The sequence below is a fragment of the Anastrepha obliqua genome, chromosome 4 (assembly GCF_027943255.1).
Source record: "Anastrepha obliqua isolate idAnaObli1 chromosome 4, idAnaObli1_1.0, whole genome shotgun sequence".
NCBI classification, from domain to species: Eukaryota; Metazoa; Arthropoda; class Insecta; order Diptera; family Tephritidae; genus Anastrepha; species Anastrepha obliqua.
This window is the reverse complement of record NC_072895.1, coordinates 120,674,162-120,695,074: the sequence shown is the minus strand read 5'-3', so window position 1 is coordinate 120,695,074 and position 20,913 is coordinate 120,674,162. Positions and strand designations below refer to the sequence as shown.

The 20,913-nt window shown below is 38.7% G+C and overlaps 2 protein-coding genes across 2 annotated transcripts; one reads left to right on the top strand and one right to left on the bottom strand.

Annotated features, from left to right (window-relative positions):
* Window positions 1-4,755: 4,755 nt before the first annotated feature.
* LOC129245507 (uncharacterized) lies at window positions 4,756-14,236 on the bottom strand. The gene is made up of 8 exons (XM_054883703.1): window positions 14,081-14,236; window positions 13,931-14,006; window positions 12,153-12,272; window positions 12,003-12,082; window positions 11,876-11,922; window positions 6,580-6,687; window positions 5,147-5,809; window positions 4,756-5,082 (listed from the first exon to the last, which is right to left on the bottom strand). The coding sequence occupies exons 1-8, from the start codon at window positions 14,101-14,103 to the stop codon at window positions 4,880-4,882; spliced, it is 1,320 nt and encodes a 439-aa protein (XP_054739678.1). The 5' UTR covers window positions 14,104-14,236; the 3' UTR covers window positions 4,756-4,879.
* Window positions 14,237-14,571: 335 nt separating this feature from the next.
* LOC129245815 (electron transfer flavoprotein subunit alpha, mitochondrial) lies at window positions 14,572-16,078 on the top strand. The gene is made up of 3 exons (XM_054884215.1): window positions 14,572-14,760; window positions 14,829-14,969; window positions 15,051-16,078. The coding sequence occupies exons 1-3, from the start codon at window positions 14,719-14,721 to the stop codon at window positions 15,858-15,860; spliced, it is 993 nt and encodes a 330-aa protein (XP_054740190.1). The 5' UTR covers window positions 14,572-14,718; the 3' UTR covers window positions 15,861-16,078.
* Window positions 16,079-20,913: the final 4,835 nt, after the last annotated feature.

The window sequence follows — 20,913 nt, the reverse complement described above, 5'->3', positions numbered from 1 at the left end:
AAGTTAAATTTCGCAGGCTTGTGTTATCCAACTGAATTCTTAAACTCACTCGATTTGCCAGGCTTACCACCTCATAATTTACGATTAAAAATTGGAGCACCGATTATTATGCTGCGCAATAGTAATGTGCCCCGACTTTGCAACGGTACCAGACTCGCTGTGAAGAAGCTAATGGGGAACGTTATCGAAGCAACAATTTTGAAAGGAAAGTACAAAGGAGAAGACATTTTGATACCCTGAATTCCACTGATTCCGGCGGATTTACCATTCGATTTTAAACGTTTGCAGTTCCCTATTCGCCTTGCCTTCGCTATGAGAATTAATAAGGCGCAAGGACAGTCTCTACAAATGTGCGGTATTAATTTAGAATACCCAATTTTTTCTCATGGACAATTGTATGTAGCTTGCTCACGAGTTGGCAAACCATCGTCATTATTCACGCGAAAGATGAAAAAACCAAAAACGTTGTCTACCAAAAAGTGTTACAATAAAGTTCGAATGAAATTGTATCAAAGAATTTGCTTTGTTTTGTATTAATTTTATTCTCTTTCAGCAAATCATTGAATTTATCGTCTAGCGAAGCGGTCGAGGGTACGCTAGTTGCATATAGAAAAAAAATTTCGATATTAAATAACTTCAAATATAGCCAAAATTATATTTTTGGCTCTTTTAAACCGGAATAGTTCAGAAACCTGGAGCTATTTTCAATTCAGGAATAAATTTGGAGCCTTCATCTTCTTCGTATTGATTGGCGCGATAACCGCTTACGCGATTTTGGCCGAGTTCAACAAAGCGCACCAGTCGTTTCTTGCTCGTGCTTGTTTGTTTGTTAACAGTAATAGAAGCCCCGCCAGTGTAGGGCATATCACCGGTCATCTTCGTCTAGCTCATCTAAAGGTAAGCCCAGGAAACATGCTGTTTTGACGGGTTGGGTCCAGCCGGAGAGGGGTGTTAGATGAGTCGGTTTTAAAGGGCATGTGAAAAGGTGGTTAGTGTCGTGCGGAGTGCCTTCACATGTCGGACATATGTTTGTATGTCCGGGTCGATTCTGGATAAGTACGAGTTTAACCTGCTACAATATCCAGAACGTAATTGTGCCAGTGTTATACGTGTCTCACGAGGAAGCTGGAGCTCTTCATCTGCTATTGGTGGTGGTTGGAATCCGATTACGGCATTCACAGGACGGGAGCTTAAGAAGGTGGTGACAGTCTCCCGGTTAATGTCATTTATTGACTGTCTAAACACTGTCAGGTCCAGTAGATTACGGTCAGTTGTGTCCTGGATTTCATCGGCATAGTTTAAGAGGTGTCTCCTGGCGTGCCTGGGAGGCGGCTCAGGCTCAAGCAGGTATATGCGGTAACATCCAGCAGGAACGGCTTGCTGAGCAGTTTGTTATGCTCTATTACTGGGAGCATTTGTGCCAGACAGGCGCAGGATAATTCAGAACCGGCCGACCAATCACCTTAAATGTTGGTAGCAACAGTTCTTTGTCTTTGCCCCAAGTGTTGCCGGCAAGCGATTTGAGGACTTTGTTGTGATTTTGGACTTAAGTGGCAATTGCGGTTGTGTGCGCTGAGAAGGAGAGCAAACTGTCGAAGGTTACACCCAAAATGTTGGGGTTGTTTACCGTCGGAATTGGTGTGTCGTCGACTTTTACCTTAAAGGACAGCTTGACCTCCTTTGTCCAGGTGGTAAAGAGGGTCACCGTGGACTTAGTGGGGGCAGGTTCTCGTGCTAACCGGCGCAAGTTGGACAGCCAAGTCCTTCTTCACCTGATCTTTCCAGCATAGATGAGGTTATCTTCTTCCTATGCTACCAACCAGCTGGTAACGCATCGAATACTTTCAGAGCCGGACGAATGACCCAGCCAACGAAGCCGCTGGATGTTGTTGTTGTTGTTGTAGCAGTATCTTCGCCCTGTCAGTGTAGTGTAGTTACCGGTCGTCTTCGTCTAGCTCATCTAACGGTAGGCCCAGGAAACTAGCTGTTTCGACGGGTTGGGTCCAGAGAGAGAGAGGTGTTAGATGAGTGCGTTTTATAGGGCATGTGAAAAGGTGGTTAGTGTCGTGCGGGGTGCCTTCACATGCCGGACATATGTTTGGTATGTCGGGGTCGATTCTGGATAGGTAGGAGTTTAACCTGCTACAGTATCCAGAACGTAATTGTGCCAAAGTTACGCGGGACTCTCGGGGAAGCTGGAGCTCTTCGTCTGCGATAGGTGGTGGTTGGACTCCGATAACGGCATTCGGGGGTCGGGGGCTTAAGAAGGTGGTAAGGGTCTCCCCATGAATGTCGTTTATGGCCTGTCTGTACACTGTCTGATCCTGGAGTGGTCTGTCAGTTTTTTCCTGGATGTCAGCCGCTAGATCTTTATTCCATGCGATCGCTATGTCTGCTACTTAATTTAAAATTTAATATTTAAATTATACCAAAATAACGGTTTCTAGATGACCAAATAAAATTTTTAAGCGAAAGCATGAATGTTCAAAGGGGGCGACGCAGAATAAAAATTTGGTTATTGTTGTTGTTGTTGTAGCAGCATAAACATTCCCCATACATATATGAGGAATGCTGCTGAAGTTACAGTCCTTGGACGGATATAAATGCCGGCCGTTCCGGTAACGTAAAACCGACTGTCGTGGGAACGTGAAAATTTAAAGGTAAGATACCTCCCCGAACGACTATGTGCATAGTTAGTGTTTGAACTGATCGACGGGGAAGTCGGTTAACGGCCTTAACATTGCAAGGGCAAGAAACGATTGGCCAGCAAAACGTTCGCATTAGCCGGAACAGTAGGCGCTATAAACACTAGGGTGGCTCGACGTTAAAGGACTTTCGTATATGGTCTAAGCAATGGTATTATTAGATAAAAGAAATTTAGTTTTGACTTAGAAGTTTTGGTTTTATTTACATATGTCCATATTACTGGTTTTAATATCAATCATTAAAATTCGTTCCAATGCAACAGCAAATCGGTGCATTCAACATCTACGTTCTGATAGGCCCAACGTCAAAGCTTTTTGATAAAATCATGGAAATCGTCGAGCCATGTCTGAAGCCATTTAAATAAAAATAATTATAACTACGCACATATATTAATTTTTACTTCACCTAATTTATATTATTGTGTACATAATTGTGTATATATACAATAAAAAATATAGCTTAAAAAAACTAAAAAACACGCTTTTATTGCTAATCGAACTAAAAAGTAGAAAACAAATTTTAATGACAAAGGGACCTATAATGAAGTAATAGCAAATCGAAGGATCAGTCATAGTCAACTACCTCAGAACAGAATTATAACAAAAATTAAGATACAAATAGAGTAATTCAAATTAGAGTTAAAAGCGTGGGATGCATTTTGCTTCACTTTCATAACCTTCTGCACATAGGTTGTTGCCAATAGAATGATTGTAATATTTACTATATCAAGCATCCCACGCTTTTAACTCTAATTTAAATTATTCTATTTGTATCTTAATTTTTGTTATAATTCTGTTCTGAGGTAGTTGACTATGACTGATCGTTGGATTTGCTATTACTTCATTATAGGTCCCTTTGTCATTAAAATTTATTTTCTACTTTTTAGTTCGATTATCAATAAAAGCGTGTTTTTTAGTTTTTTTAAGCTATATTTTATTTTCTACTTTTTAGTTCGATTAGCAATAAAAGCGTGTTTTTTAGTTTTTTTTAACTATTTTTTATTTTTAGTATATGTAGGTGTTTACGAGTAATATACTATTACACAACCGCACACTAAATACTAACCTCAATGGTGGTGTGGAAACTAAAAATTCCCAATTTTTGTTTAAAAAAATACCCAATTCATGTTTCTACCGGTATGGCAATATTGGCAAATGTTATAAAAAATGCACATTTTTCAGCGCTCTCACGAGAAAAAGAGTTTCCCATCTAGTCATCTATGTTGTGTGTTCCGAGTCGATCAGATTTTTAGAAGCCAGTGAAAATTAAGCTCAAAGATTCCGTTACAGTCATTCATACATACAACCCGAGCTAATAAAAGTGAGTTAAAAAAATAAAATATTAATCCTGGCAATCCTAATAAGGATAATGGAAAATTTATCTCACATGTCTCACACTACACTCGTTCTTCGTGACTATTTCGCCAAAAATTCCACGCATATCGTTCCGCAACCACCGTATTCGCCTGATTTGGCTCCGTGTGACTTCTGGCTATTCCCAAAACTCAAGAGACCACTACCGGAAATGGACTATTTGGCATATTTTGGGGATTGGAAAACTCGTTGGCATAAGTGTATTTCATCGAGAGGGCATTATTTTGAAGGGGATGAAATTGATTTACAAGAATAAATGACGATTTTTCATTCACAACCAAATTCACCTTACTTTTTGCCCACAGGTAAAAAAAGAAAATTTTAATCCTGGCAATCCCAATAAGGATAATGGAAAATTTTTATCAAATTATTACATTGTCATCGGTCCTTGATAGGTGTGCAAAATTTCAAGTCGATCAGATGTTTAGAAGCCAGTGAAAATTAAGCTCAAAGATTCCGTTACATACATACATACATACATACATACATACATACATACATACAACCCGTCCTAATAAAAGTGTGTTAAAAACGTACTTATCAAATTAGTTTGGTTGTCGCAAATATAATACATATACATACATATATAATATATGTAAATGCAAACACATTTTCATTTTTACCTGATAATTGATTGTGAGCCATAGTGCAATGATACAAAGTGTGCAGCAATAGCAATCGTTTTCAGATAAACTGCAATTTCTTCCTCATTTTGCCACGATTCTGTCCATTTTTCAAAAAAATATTTTCAAAAATTAAAATAAGGAAACTTAAAACTATGCTAAGCGCCCAACAATATGTTATACGTGACGATGTGGATGATATCGGTACTTGTCGTCCCTTCGTTCTCCTCTGCAACGATCATGATCGCCGTATTTATATTGCCGCTCATTTGGTTTATTGTTATACTGGCGATTAGCAGGCGCATTCGCAAAAAAAGGATTATTCATTTTCGAGTGTGTTGCATCTCTATAAGTTTTATTGCATGAATAGTTTGTGTCGCCTGTAATTGAACAACAAAAGCATGTGTGTAACTGTATTTGATTGGCGGCACACAATTTAATTACCTTGTGAACGATAACTCTTATCTGCTCTGTTATAATTGGTATCATTGCTCGGTGCTGTTCTGTATTGGCGTGTTGGTGGTGAAGTTGCAGCTGTCTCTGCACTTGAATAACGTTGACTGTGCGTATTTGCTTCCTGTCGAAAACGGTCAAAGCGATTACGTCTATCGAAGACTTTTGGTGATGGCAGCACTACTGGGTTCGGTGGTGCACGCAACGGCACTGGTCCTTGGCTGGGCTCAAAGCGATTACGTCTATCGAAGACTTTTGGTGATGGCAGCACTACTGGGTTCGGTGGTGCACGCAACGGCACTGGTCCTTGGCTGGGCTCAAAGCGATTACGTCTATCGTAGACTTTTGGTGATGGCAGCACAACTGGGTTCGGTGGTGCACGCAACGGCACTGGTCCTTGGCTGGGCTCAAAGCGATTACGTCTATCGTACACTTTTGGTGATGGCAGCACTACTGGGTCCAGCGGTGCACGCAACGGTATTGGTGCTTGGCGGGGCATTTTATTAAAGCGTTTGTGTTGTACGTTTTTCTCGATCGAATTATCTTTGTGATCACGTTTCTGGCTATTGTTGCCTTGTTTTCTTTTCGCTAAATCATAAAGAGAGTCTAAATAGTTTGTACGCTCGATTTTGTGGCCACGCGCAACGTTGAATTCTAATATGAAAAAATTAAGAGAAAGTGAAGATAAATTTAAAGCTTATCATGCGATTAAAATGAGAAAAAAATATTTTTAAAAGTGAATATAAATTGTTATGATTTTTGTACGAGAGAGCCAATAGTCGTGCGAGTGATAAATTGTTTAATTGTAATTGGCCCCGAGTAGGAAATATTCTCCTTAAACTGGCTTCTTAAATGAAAAGCTCAGTGCAGAACCAGTTTCTTATTTATAGATGAAAGTACCAGATAAACTGAAACAAAAGGCCGGTCTCAAATTTTCAGAGGCGTGTCACACTTTTTTTAAAGGTATTACGGGCTTAGCCGAATGAGTTGGTGCATGACTACCAGCCGGTAGTGCGCGGATTCGAAACCCCGGACATGAAACACACCTCGGTAGGCAATATCAAACACCTCAGTGTGATCAAAAGTTATTAAATAAAAATACGTTCCCACGACAGTCGGTTCTACGTAACCGGAACGACCTGGATTTATGTCCGGCCAAGGACTGTCACTTCAGCAGCATTACCAGTATATGTATGGGGATTGTTTATGCCGCTACTACAACAACAACCTCAGTGTATTGCTGACATGCTCCAAGCTCCTCATACAAAATATCTGCTGTGAGGAGGCGACGTACAACTGTAGGTCCCTCCATTTGCGGACCAACATCGCGCCAGGAATTGGTCAAACAACCAACAAGCAATGTAAGCGCTAATTATATATACAACATATCTATATTAGAGACAAAACAAAATGAGGTTACTTACTATCTATCGCCTCTTCCGGCTTCGCATTTAATTCGGAAATCATGTAGTTGCATATAAGATACCCCGTGCGGTTGACTCCATGCGTACAGTGAACACCAATTAGTTTGTCTGAAAGAGAAGAAAAGAAAATTTAGTAAATAGCCTTCGAAAAGCCAAAGCCCCGAAACTGCATTTGCATGTGCCGAAGCCGCTGTTAGCATAGTTTCTGATCGCCTTCACCGAGAAAGGCCAAATAACATAGTTTACATCGAAAGAGCATTCAATAATCTCTACAAAAACCAACCACAACATTCCTTAAACTTATGCAAATAAAGAATGCAGTTGATTGGAAAAAATGTGCTACCAAAAAGTTTAGAACCCAACTAAGATTGCGAGTCTTTTGTTGTCAAACGCGAAACCGAAAAACTAAACAAACAAAAAAATTTATTGCACCACTCCAGCAAATTTAAATAGCTTGGAGTAAAATTTTTACTTGCAGTAAAAAAATCAATGGCGGCTAACAAAAGCCGTAGAATGCACCGAAATGTAGAAGTGAGTGAAAGAAATCGACCGCAAAAATTTAATTTACAAAAACCAACCGCAAAAATATGTCAACACCCACACGCTGAGCACAAACTGAAACCACAGTCGCTACGGCAGAATAAGTGAGGCCATAGCCAATGCCGACTGTGCAATGCGGCTATGAATGGAAAACCGCTTGGGTAGCCGTCGGACTTACGGCTAACTTTCAGATACAGCAACAATGTGAACGTGTTGAAAGCCAAAGCAATGGAAGAAGCAACGGCAGCAAAGTAACAATTTCTATAGCAGCAGCAGCAGCAGCAGCAGCAGCAACAATAACTGCCAACACACACACGCTGTTTAACATGGGCAATAAATTTTAAGAAACATGTCAGTGCAACAGCAGCATTTGCGCGAGCAAAAGGAGCTATGCGCATGCGCAGTTTACATGAGATTCGTCATGCTGGCGTAGTTTGAACTAGAATGTAGCGGCGAAAGGAAGTAAGCTCCGACGTAGGCCAAAGTTACCACCACCGCTGCTGTTGCTTCATTTGCCGCTTCTTCAGACGCCGTTGTTTTTGTCAGCTATTGTATTTTCATTATTCTGCGTTGATGACAAGACCACCGCAAATATTGATTTGTTGTTATTTGTACTTTACTTGTTAAATTGTTATGTTTGCAATATTAATTTTTGTATGCGTTGTTTGGCTGGATTTTTATTATGCGCGAAAGGTATTGACTGACGCACAATTTGTTCTTCTGCCAATAGCAAAAACTGCTAAAGAGCAGATGGAGCTTTTTTCGAGCGAATCAGTTAGCCAGCAAGTTATTAAATATTTTCTTGAGTTTCAAATTGTTGCAAACAAAAACAAAAACAATAAATATTCGTTGAACTTAATAATAAAGCACGCACTTAATTTTATTATCACTGCAAACGTGATAACTGCAAGACAAGTTGCAAAAAGCAACCTAATCGTTTGGCTTATGGTCGTTCGCGAAACTAATTGCCCGAGCCTTGTTGCACGTAGTAGAAGTCTGGTTTAATTGGTCTTAGGTAGCCCTAATCGCGTGGGATGATAACATGAAATGCCACTAAGATGTCAAACGGCTGCTTATGCGGCTATTCATAAGAATACCTACAACTTGTATCAAACCAAAGTGGGTGCACTTGCAACGGCCTCGTAATTGACATGAGTCATGCGCAAAGTAGGCCGAAAATACATGACTCTTAGTTTTACTGTCGGTACGTATTAGATGCACGCGTTGATAAACACTAAGAGATAAAACCATGGGATATGGCAGTTGGTAGGAAACTTTAAATTAGGGTCAGAGAAATTACCATGCGCATGCAACTAAAACGAGCAAATGTCTTTTGTTTTATTAACTGCTGGTAGCTGCACGCAAAATCAAACATATAACTTGATTTATGTTGAATCGCTTTTGCTAATTTCATATCGAAGCTCTTTAAATTAATTGTGAATTTATTAACTTGGAGTTTAGATAGGTAGGTAAAATGGTTGAAGTACCAGTCTGGCGCTCCCCAAATAGCACTAAAGCGCCGTTCTGATACCACAATGAGATATCGAAAACATATCTACAGCCAGCCAGAGCTATTGAAATAGAGAAAATTTATGAGATTTAGGTTGGAGCACTGCCCCAGGCTGTCGAAGAAAGAAGCTTCCAGTGATCTTAATCGTCTAGCTGCCAAACTCGGACATTTGCAGAGAAAGTGCTCAACAGTCTGCTCTGAAAGGTCACCAACACATCTGCCAAGGGTATTAAATGATAAACCTAGCTTTTCTGCGTGTGTACCGATCATCCAATGGATGGTAAACACAGCTAAGAGTTTAGAAATTAAATGACGTAGAGTTCCCAGGGCTTTTAGAGTCCTGCGTCTACTGTACTGGTGCCAAGGATATGAAACTCCATCTCTTCTTTCGTGGAAAATAAGTTGCGCAATTCCCCTTTAAAAATAGTAAGCGGGGTGCCGATGACCGGCTAGGTGATCTCTAAGACCAATTCAGTCGGTTTATTCGTTTCGACGACAGTCGGTTCTACGTTACCGAAACGACCCGGATTTATATCCGGCCAAGGACTGTCACTCCAGCAGCATTCCCCGTATGTAAATATGGGGAATGTTTATGCTGCTACAACAACAACAACCATCAATTCAGTCGGTTCTACGTAACTGAAATGACTCGGATTTATAATCGGCCAAGGACTGTCACTTCAACAGCATTCCCTGAATTTAATATGTACGGGGAATGTTTGCGCTGCTACAACAACAACAACACCTTCCTGGCAAGCTCATAAGCAATTTCCCTCTATGTTTCTATGTTCTGGAACTCAGATAAGAGAAATGTTACCTGCACATCCAAGAGAGTTGATCTCCTCCTTACAGGGGTTGACGAGCTTAGATCTGCACCATGGCGTCGTCAGAACCTTCATCCTTCCTCCCATGTTCTCTAAGAAATGTTATATGCCTGTAGGACAGTGCTGTCCAGAATGTCCAAAAATGTGAGTGTATAAGTGAGAGCGAGAGAATGGGAGCAGCCCAGTAGGAAATTTAAACCAAAATAAATAAATATTGGATTGGAGTAGAAAATTTGGAACGTTATGTAACTCCTGATATATATTTGGGTTTGTAAATCTATATTATATCTCTAATAAAATCTTTAATATGAATACTTTCGTGGCAGCTTCTTAATAAAAGTACATTCGATAAATGACTTGATGTTAAACTGTGGCGCTGCTGCCAATGAACTTTAAGTCCGAAAAAACTTTCTCACAAAAATATGTTGTGGGGAAAAGTTAAAGGCACTGATAAGATATTCTTTTCAATATTGGATATAATGATTCTTCTAAATTTTTCCAGAATTCAATATTATCTCCGTGTGGTGGAACGTTTTCGCTTTGCAAATTCATACTTACTTATATCGCATTTGAAGGGGTTTTCAAAGATGTCAAGAAATGGTTGAAAAGAAACAAAATCCTGAAATCTGTCTTCAAAATTGTTAAACAATTGTTCGAGAATTGCAATATGATCACTCGGTTTAACACCCTCATGTTTCGTAATAATAAGCGAAGTTTTCGGAAAATGGGCATAATCGCCAGATTGAAGTTCCCTTAAAAGCAAAAATAGTTCTGTTTGGAATTGATGCACATTTTTCACAGCATCGTTTATTCCTGTTTCTTTTCCTTGAAGCTTTAAACTGAGTTTGTTCAAAAAAAGGAGACTCAGCCAAAAATGCTAAATCCAAAATAAAATTGTCATCTTTTAAAGATCGAACTAGGGTGTCTTCATTACAATTAATTTCAAGAAATTGCAAAACTTCTTCCCTCAAGTCAAATAACCTGTTGAGACAATCACCACGACTTAGCCAACGAATGCCTGTATACATTTTTAGGTCATAATGCGAGCAGAAATTGTTTTTAAAAAATTTACAAATTTTCTGTGGGTGAGGGAATGGTGCCCTCCCAGTATTTCATTGATAATCTGTTCTGCACGTTTCATGACAGAATGACCGCTCAAAAATTTTGAAGCGAGTGCAACTTGATGAATAATGCAATGAAAATGTCTCCCAGAAATTCCATTTTTATTCAATTGGCCAATGAACCCTTCATTCTTGCCGGTCATAACGTTTGCCCCATCCGTGCATACTCCTACAAATTTGTTTGCATCGAAAACTGAAAAAACTTTTTCGTTTACTACGTCGAACAAGATCTTTCCTGTAACATTCCCACAGAATGTTTCAAGAGAAAACATTGTTTCAGTTATTTCATGATTTACGTTAACTGTCCGTACACATATCGCCAGTTGACATAAATCATTAATATCGGTGGTTTCGTCCAAGCACAGAGAAAAAAATTGGCAATCATTAATTTTTTCCTTCACTGCAGATTGAATGTGTATTCCCAGTTCATCAATCCGTCGGGCTACTGTTTGGCGGGATATGGGTATATTTTTAACTAGCTCAAGATTCATTTTTTGAAAAATTTTTAGACAAATGTTTTTAACAAAAACACCATTTATAAAAGGTCGGCCTAGTTTAGCAATATATAAACTGATCATGGAAGATAGCTCAGCTTTTATTTTCATAGTTGATTGCTTAACACCTTCCTCATTTTCTACTATAGGCAACCACCCTTTGAATTTTTCCAAAAAGTCTAACTTTTTTTCTTCATATAATCCCTGACTAGCTTTTTTGTCTAAAATTTGTATATTTTTGTGGGAGGAATCGAAATGCCTTTTGATATTACATCTATAGCCTCCTTTGAACGACTTGTAACATAAAAGGCATTGCAAGTCGCCAAAGGCATTTTCTAGAATAAAAAAGTTCTCACAGGGCATTGTATTGCATACACTAAGCGTCGCGGACAAACTTGATGTTTATTCGTTGCTGGTTTGCTAACAACTGAACGATGGAGAGTAAGAATACGTTTGATCAATTGATCTATGGGATGGACAGCACTGCTGTAGGATCACAAAGACTTCTGCCTGGAAAACAGTTTTAGATAAATTGGCTGATTAAAAAAAACTCCTGCTCTGCCTCCCGATGCCATCTTGGGGCCGTCAGTGAAAACAGTGATACCTGCATCGGTACCACCAAACTAGGCTTCCATACGTTAAAATTGGCAGAACCACTACGTTGTACATCAATCGAACAGCCTGTGGCTTGAGTCACCATTTTTTGCCGAACATAGATTGGCAGGAGTAGAAAGCTATACTGGGCATCTTACACTTGGAGTTTACTAACAAATATTTTATAAATCGTTATTCAATCTGATTACTCACCATTGCGGGCGTTATTTTTTAAAAAAGTCATCACCAGTTTTTTGAACCTGAAAATATGAAGAATTAGTTTATTACTAAAGCTACACTATATACTTATGTGTGTGTGCATACATAAGCAAATACTCACTGGTTAACCAAATTGGGCGGCGGCGTATGATGGCCAGGAATCATTAGTTTACTATACTCTAAACCCCTTTTTATTAAACTCTGCAAAATATACAAAAACATGATTTAGGAAACCTCTGTTAGCTTTGTTCAAAATAAATGTGTTTCTTACATGAGGATTATAATACCTCGTGGTATTAGTCAGATCGATAATCATACCCAAATTAGGTATTGTCGTCATTAAAATATTGGCATCGAGTCGCTGCTCTTCATGCACGCCTTCATTAATACACTATTATAAGTAAAAATTATAAGCAAATTAGCGGTAAACACTGCATTAAATAAAAACCTTGTAATTTTAACATTTTTTGATCTACGATGCTTTGCTCCTTAAACGAACGGTAGGAATATATATTATATGTATATGTAAATGCAAATTCCTAAGTGGATTTTACGCAAGGGCATAACTAAAAATCCCGTGATCTTTATTTTTCACTTACATATAAATTTACGCTGTCACTACAAAGCGTAAAATGAAAAATATCAGGCCAGGACACCGTCTGTCGGCAAAGAGACCACCCCAAATGTCCAACAAAATAAATTGCTTAATTAACGAAAAATAATAAAAAGGAGTCGCCAGAGTGCAGAAAGCTCTTCGACATACGCATAAACGTGCACCTTTGTATTTGCGGTGTGACATGTAGTGCCTGCAAGCGAATTTCTGTGTGGTATAATTAATATAAATTTAACTTTAAACCGAAGCAAAGAATGCTGCTACAAGCTGAAAGTTGTGTAAACAAGGAATTGAGTAAATTACAATGGGGCAAGAGGAAAAGCCTTACAGGTAATATCAGTTTAAGATGACCATCGCCAATGCCAACGCTACCACCTTTAGTAGTTGCTGTTATTTAATTAAGCAAAACAATTTAATTTAATATTCATATTTTCCTTGATTTTAAAATGAACTGGCGCTTCGAACCTTTGTTTCGGCACCAAACGGCTAGGTGGTCAACAGTCTTTAGGCGTGTGGTCCGCTGACCCACTGCATATAATAATAACCTTGTTTTGCATGTCAGTTGCCACTTTTATGTATAATTACAAAAATTCAATATGAAAAAGGAGTTCTTCTTGGTTTATTCCAATTGAATCGTAGCGGACCGTTGTGTATGTATATACAACATCAAGCAATACCTAAGTATAAGTAGGCACGTTTTTCCTTTTTTTTTTGCACGTTACTTTGTATTTGTATGAATGCATAAATTAAATGGGCCTCTTAAGTCAGCAGTCGAAGGAGGGCGGCAATCTGCTGAGAAACCAGCGATATATTGCGAAAACCAGTTTTATGGTTTAAATAGTTTCTCTCGTATTTTACGTGTTGACATTGTGCCACAAAAAAGTTATACAAATCCCTTATTTTGCTGCTAATAAACAGGTGTTGATGATGAGAAATGTGTATCAATCAAAAACTATTCTTAACTAATAATAATAATGCAACAATAATATACGCATTTCGTTGTTGTTGTTGTAGCAGCATAAACACTCCCCATACATATGTATATATGGAGAATGCTGCTGAAGTGGCAGTCCTTGGCGGAATATAAATCCGGGTCGTTCCGATTACGAAGAACCGACTGTCGTGGGAACCATACGCACTTCGTTTTTGAAGATGCTTTTCAATACAATTTGGATTACATATTCTGCTATTGACTCACAAATGGAGGGATCCACAGTTACTGAAAACGAATGGCGTTTTCACGGCAAAATTTACAATTGATTGCTGAGGGACAAAAAAAAGTGGTTTACGTCAGCAGCGCGCATCGCACCCTGAGCACTCGCCGGTTAGCGCGCCCAAGTAAACAGCTACTGTTTCATGCCCCGTTATAAACTCAGAATGTCTTATGTATCTTTGCTTCCTAATCCAGCAAGACAATTGCCCTTCAAAATGCTTACCTCGCGCAGCGGAACCTTAAATGCAATGAAACGTGTTCCCTCTATCCGCTTTCCGATAGGTTTATAGTTTAGCCATCTATTAAATATTAGTAAATTAAATAAGCATCAAATTTTAAACTTCTCTCGCGAGGAAGGAATTTCGGTGCTCACCTCTCTGGTATATTACGTGCCATAATTTTAAGGTTATTTGTTTGTTGATGTACGAATAACAAAATATATCTCAGCAATTATAAAATATAGAATTTTTTAATCAAATTTACCCAAACCAGTAAATATTTACGTGAGTTTTGGCATTTATCGACATGCCCATAAACGTCAACCAGCAAATAGTAATGCCACTCTACTTCGAAATGTGATAAAAATTATTCAAAAACCCTTAACTGGCAATGAGTTATTTATTAGCAAAAACTAACAGTTTTCGTTTCGTTTTTCAAGCACAGAGATAACAATTAAATGGATTTGTAATTATGCATATTCTAAACATATTAAATTTCTTTATATATGGGATACTTTACCACGCAGCTTTATTTTGATTCAGACGTTCTTTTAAGTAAAACCTCATTAATATCTCAATTTTTGCGGCACAACAGCCTGTTGAACAACTCACCACGAACAGCTGTGAAATTCTAGTTTGACTTTTGGACTTTCGTGGCGATCACCGAGAGGGTGCTTTATTAAAGTGATTACGATTTAAAAAAAAGCCCTTATCAAGTATCTTTTTTGCAGAAGTTTGCAGCTAGAGTTCATATTTTATATTCTTTTATTTACCTATCTTTTGGCACACGAAAATGTTCAGTTCTAACGCAAGAAATTTGATGCGCAGCAGCTTGGTAAGCTTACATTTGAATGTGAAATTTTCACTCTTCTACAAAAATAAGAAAATTTGCACTTGTTTTAGCTCCACCGCTGCAAGAGCACCTTAGTAGTTGCTGAGCACAACAACGAGGCGTTAAATCCCATCACATTGAACACCATCTCAGCTGCAAAGAAGATCGGCGGTGACGTCACAGTTCTGGTAGCAGGCACCAAGTGTGGTCCGGTATGTTAGTTACACGTAGTTTCGACTCTCGTATGTTTGCATAATCCGCGTCTAAATGGCACTGTCATATTACTTGAATAGGCATCTGAGGCAGTTTCCAAGGTCGAAGGTGTAGCTAAAGTACTGGTTGCAGAGAATGCTGCTTTTAAAGGCTTCACTCCCGAGTCCATCACTCCATTGGTGTTAGCTGCCCAATCACAATTCAAATTCACACATATTTTGGCTGGTGCGACGGCATTTGGCAAAAATGTTCTTCCACGCGTAGCTTCAAAATTGGATGTTTCACCTATTTCGGAAATTATCGATATAAAGAGCGAGGATACTTTTGTACGTACCATCTATGCTGGTAATGCAATACTCACTCTGCGTTCAAAGGATCCCGTTAAAGTGATCACAATAAGAGGCACCAATTTCGCGCCGGCTGCAGCCACTGGTGGCAGCGGTGCTGTCGAGCAAGCACCGTCTGGTGATTACGCCTCACAATTGAGTGAGTTTGTTTCGCAAGAACTCACAAAATCCGACCGTCCTGAGCTGACTGGTGCCAAAGTAATTGTGTCTGGCGGTCGTGGACTCAAGTCTGGTGACAACTTCAAGCTGCTGTATGATCTGGCTGACAAGTTCGGCGCTGCTGTTGGCGCTTCTCGGGCTGCTGTTGACGCTGGATACGTGCCCAACGACTTGCAAATCGGCCAAACGGGCAAAATTGTTGCTCCTGAGTTGTATATCGCAGTCGGCATTTCTGGCGCCATACAACATTTGGCTGGTATGAAAGATTCTAAGACTATCGTAGCAATAAACAAAGATCCTGAGGCACCTATCTTCCAAGTAGCTGATATTGGACTAGTTGCAGATTTGTTCAAAGCTGTGCCAGAATTAACAGAAAAATTGTGAAACCCAAAGTCAGCATTAGTATCTGTTATTAACCGTAGTGCATTTATTTGATTTTATTTTCGAAAAAACTCTACCAACAATGTGTTGTACTCATTAGCAAATATTAATTTTTTTTATAATCGTGTGTGCAAATTGGCATTGCGTCTATTAGGTAGTTTTCTCCTCTACATTTTTTTTTTCGTTTAAGAATAAAAGTGCTAAATATTTTATAATTCAAACATTGTTTTGCTTTAGTTTTGTGATGTTATCAGTACATTACGTAAGAATTTTTGTTGTCTGGGACCATCTTATGTGGCTGCGGCACGGGCCAATTTTCAAAGTATATTTTTAGGCTGGGTTTAACAAACTCGTGGATTTTCTATATGTACAGAAATTACAGCACAATTCAATTAACCAAAGGAAACTATCATACTTACGTTCCCACGACAGTCGGTTCGACGTAACCGGAACGACCCGGATTTTTATCCGGCCATGGACTGTCACTTCAACAGCATTCCTCGTATATGCAAGGGGAATGTTTATGCTGCTACAACAACAACAACAGCAACGTATTTGCATTTTGCATTCAAAGAATTATCAATGAATTCTGATGAATTGCTAAAATTCCCGTATACCCTTGCCCTTAAAAAAATAGTCACAGGAAGTCAAATAAAATTATTAATAGTGGTAAGTCCCGCATTTACATTCCCACAACTAAATGCATTCTTAAAACACAAAATGCGGGAATTCACGTCATTTGTTCGACACTGTGCCAGACACAGTTTAAAAACGCTAAACTGGCAAAAACGGAGTGTGCGCACTTAATTTTTATTTGAAGCAATTAATTCACTGGCTAAATTTAATTGAAATCGAATGTTTGAATTCAAATTTCATACCAACGCCATTTTTTCGGCCCGCCGTATACTATTTGGTCTCCCGTAAAGTAGGACTGCCAAGTGAAAGCATATCGCAATGGCGTCAGCATGCCCTCAAAGGTTAGGAAACTTCCCCCAGAAGCGAATGCTGGCGCCAACAATAATTTCAAAATATTTTTCATTCCTTCTTAGACATTTCCTTATACTATATTGTAATGTTTTCATAAACAACATTGTGAGACTTCTGTCAGTATTATCGCATTGACCCATTTCAACGGCAAAAGCGTAATACATACATACAAACACTCTTAAAATAAAAGGGAATAAGAAGAATGCATTGTAGAAATTGCTGTACTCGTACATACACATCTGCTTGAAGTTCCCGTTGACGTTCCTAGCTCTTGGTTGAGGTCAATAAATTAAAGTGATATAAAACACACAAGCGCACAAACTCAATAAAATGCATTAAATTTAATTACCAGCATTTGAAGTCGTCGAAAGTGGAGATTTCAAAATGAAAATGAATTCATCTAACAGGTGTTCGTTGTTTAATACAAAAATGTAAACCAAAGTAAGCAGACCAGAATGGCAGAAGATTTTGAAAAACTTCCGTTACCTATCGCAGCTTTGCTAGTGTGGACCATTTTCACTCGTTACCTTGCTCATTAGTGTTACCTTGCTCATATGTCGTTACCTTGCACATTAGTGTTACCTTGCTCATATGTCGTTACCTTTCTCATTGCCGTTACCTTGCTCATTGCATTGAATGAAGTGCAAGCGAAAGCGCGGAACGAACGACAAAGCGAACAAAGCAAACGAACGGCAACGTTCGACATCTTGCTCTCTCCTACTTAAGTGAGCGTATATGTGTATGTATATGCGCATATGTACATATATAAATTCACGTATTTGTATTTGCATATGCCTTCTTATTGATTATTATTAATTTGATTTACTTGAAGAATTTAAAATAAAACAGTTTGTTAATAATACCTGTTGTTTTAATGTTATTATTATTAATTTTTTTATTATATATTTATATATTTACCATATACCTTATAAGATATGTTGTATACTAAATATGTATATAAACATGCATATACATATACAATTTCGCGCAATTTTCAAAAAGAACAAATCTATATGTAAAGATGCATACAAGTCATATGGACATATCAAATATACGAGTCTATTCCGTATGCAAGCAAATGTAAGCTAATGTGCTTGAACTGCAAGCGAGAGCGCGGAACGAACGACAAAGAGCACAATCGGCCCCCGCGTTCGGCAACGTTCGACATCTGGCTCTGTCCTACTTGAGTGAGCATATATATAATATGTATTTTTTTTTTTTTTTTTTTTTTTTTTTATGGAGGTGGCACAAAGCATTGAAAGCCGAAAAGTGTGAGACTTGCCTTTCGGCTCACCCACTAAAAACCCACCCCAGCTCCGTTTCCCTCCCGCGGGACAACCGTTAAGTAGTACTTCACGGAAGGGGGAGCGGCCTATTGCCTCTTCATGAAGATCTGCGCTGTTGTTCAGCGCGACGCAGTTTGGAGATTATTATTTTTGCCATATTACATACAGCGGACCAATATTCTTCGGACTCTATCATAATATCGACTAGGTTATCAGCCGTAATTGGCTTCCCCACCCTAGTGCTTAGTTCCTCCCTTTCTAACGCAAATCGCGGACAGACAAACAAAACATGTTCTGCGTCTTCTGCAGTTGGTGCACAATAAGAACAGTACGGGTCGTCTTCGTGCTTAAACCTGTATAAGTAGGATTTGAAGCACCCATGTCCTGTCAGTATTTGGGTCAGGTAGTAGTCTAACTGTCCATGTTCACGGTTAATCCATTTCGAAATAATGGGAATCAAACGGTACGTCCAGCGTCCGTTGGGAGATGAGCTCCATTTTTCCTGCCATAAACGCTGCCTGCGCTCCCTTGCTATCCTGCGTATTGTCTGTCGTTCTGAAGTAGCTTTGTTTTGGTAAACTTCAGCGTACTCTTTTGCCATTAAATTTATTGGGAGTAGACCTGCTATAACCATAATGGCGTCTTCCGATACCGTGCGAAACGCGCAGCACACTCTGAGAGCACTCAATCGGTACACCGATTTCATACACTTCACATACGAGCTGTAGTTTGTGGCTTCCGCCCATGCCGGAGCTGCGTACAGCAAAATCGACGAGACCACAGTATTAAGAAGTCTCCTGCTGTTTTGCCTAGGGCCTCTAATATTCATCATTAGTCGTGTTAGTGCAGTTACTGCTTCTGCTGCCCTTCTGTATATATAATATGTATGTATATGCGCATATGTAGGTATATAAATTCACATATTTGTATTTGCATATGCCTTCTTCCTTTGTGCATGGTAATGAACCATTTCTCTGTTGTGTTTCGAGTGTAAAGTGTCTTGAAAAAGGCAAATCGATGATGGTGCCTCTTAATGTTGTTGACTGATCCACAATCGAAATTGAACATATCTTTCATGAATTTGATAAATGTTTCGTAATTTTTCACGTTTGTGTAAATGTAACTTGACCTATTCCATTGCGATTCCATTTACCTCCTTCTCGATATCCATACAAAAATCTTTCAAACAAATAAAATAAAATTAAAATTTTGTTTTGAGAATTGCAACCATTACATCAGTATTTTCTTATGACGTTGTCACGGTAAACTATCGTCAGTAAACCGACTTTACAGACAACCTCTTTTTTTTATCACAAATGTAATTAAATTAAAAAAAAAGCTTTTTTGTATTTGCAATTTAAGTAAATAGAACTATGAAATTCACCTACATACATTTTTTGTTGTTTATACTAAGTTCACAATTTTTTTTTGCAGTTCAAGGTGGACTATTTTCACTGTGAGCCACTCTAAATACAGAAAGATGTGCATACACATACATACATATATTTCCTGCACTTCCATGTAAATATTTACTGAGCTCGACGTGTCATAACTAAATACATACATTGTGATTACCTACTAATTAAAGCTGTAATATTTATTTTTAAACGATTTGCACAGATCCCTTTAAATTCACTGCGCAATTTATTTGCCGATTATTTCTTGATTTATAAAGTCATGCACGCAATAATTGTCAAATAAGGTGCATCATTTCACATGGCACCACTACGTTCGCATTATTTTAGGTATTTACATTAAAAATCAGTTGATCAAAAATGTGCCGAGACCCCGCCACTTCTAGCGCTTCTACTTATTTCCTATTCCATCAACACCCAAACATTCGAACAAACATTGTACGTATGTATGTAAGTACATTGACGTTCAAAGATTGTTTTGATCATAAAGCTTTATTGCGCCAGCATATGGAGAAATCTTAAACGGCACTGTTGTCATAGGCGCTTATCAACCCTAATAATACACAATCTACCAGTTCACATATGTCAGATTACCTGCAAAATTTACAATCATTGACAGCTTTGAGAGGTTTTTCTTCCTAGAAATTATTTTGGTGGCATATTTCAGTGTTTTTGGTTTCTTTAATTATTACTAGGTTAGGTTAGGTTAGGTTTGGCAGCCGCAACGCACATAGAGACAACGATGCCATTTAGACCACGAAATGGGTCCGTTGTGAGCCGCGGGGGCTGGGCTACATTTCCCTCTCCATATTAAACCATCCTGAGCTTTTGACAAATCGTAAAAGGTTTTTGATACCAAAAGTGCATAGATTATCTATATTCGCTAAGAAGTAGGATTTTAAAAATCGGTTCCTGCTTCTGACTAGAGCTGGACATGTGCAAAAAAGGTGTTGAATTGTTTCCAAATCCTCCTCATTTCTGCAGCTACGACAGAAATTATGCGTGTGAACGCCTAATCTCCTTGCATGATTTCCTATGAGACAATGTCCTGTGAGGGCCCCTACTAAGGTCCTGATTTGACGTCTACTCAGTTTTATAATACTCTTGTACAGACGTAAGTTTAGACTTGGCCATGTTTGCCTAGCAATTTCACAGGTGTTAATGGTAATCCATCTTTGATTTGCAGAACTGAATAGTGCGTCCTTAATGAAAAGCTTACAAGTTGCGAGAGGTATCTCCATAAAATTACTTATGTCTGGCATACAGGTTCCTTCTCTTGCAAGTTGATCTGCACTAGAGTTCTCTGGTATATCTCTGTGGCCTGAAACCCAGCATAAGATTATACGATATTGCTTGGCCATCTCATTT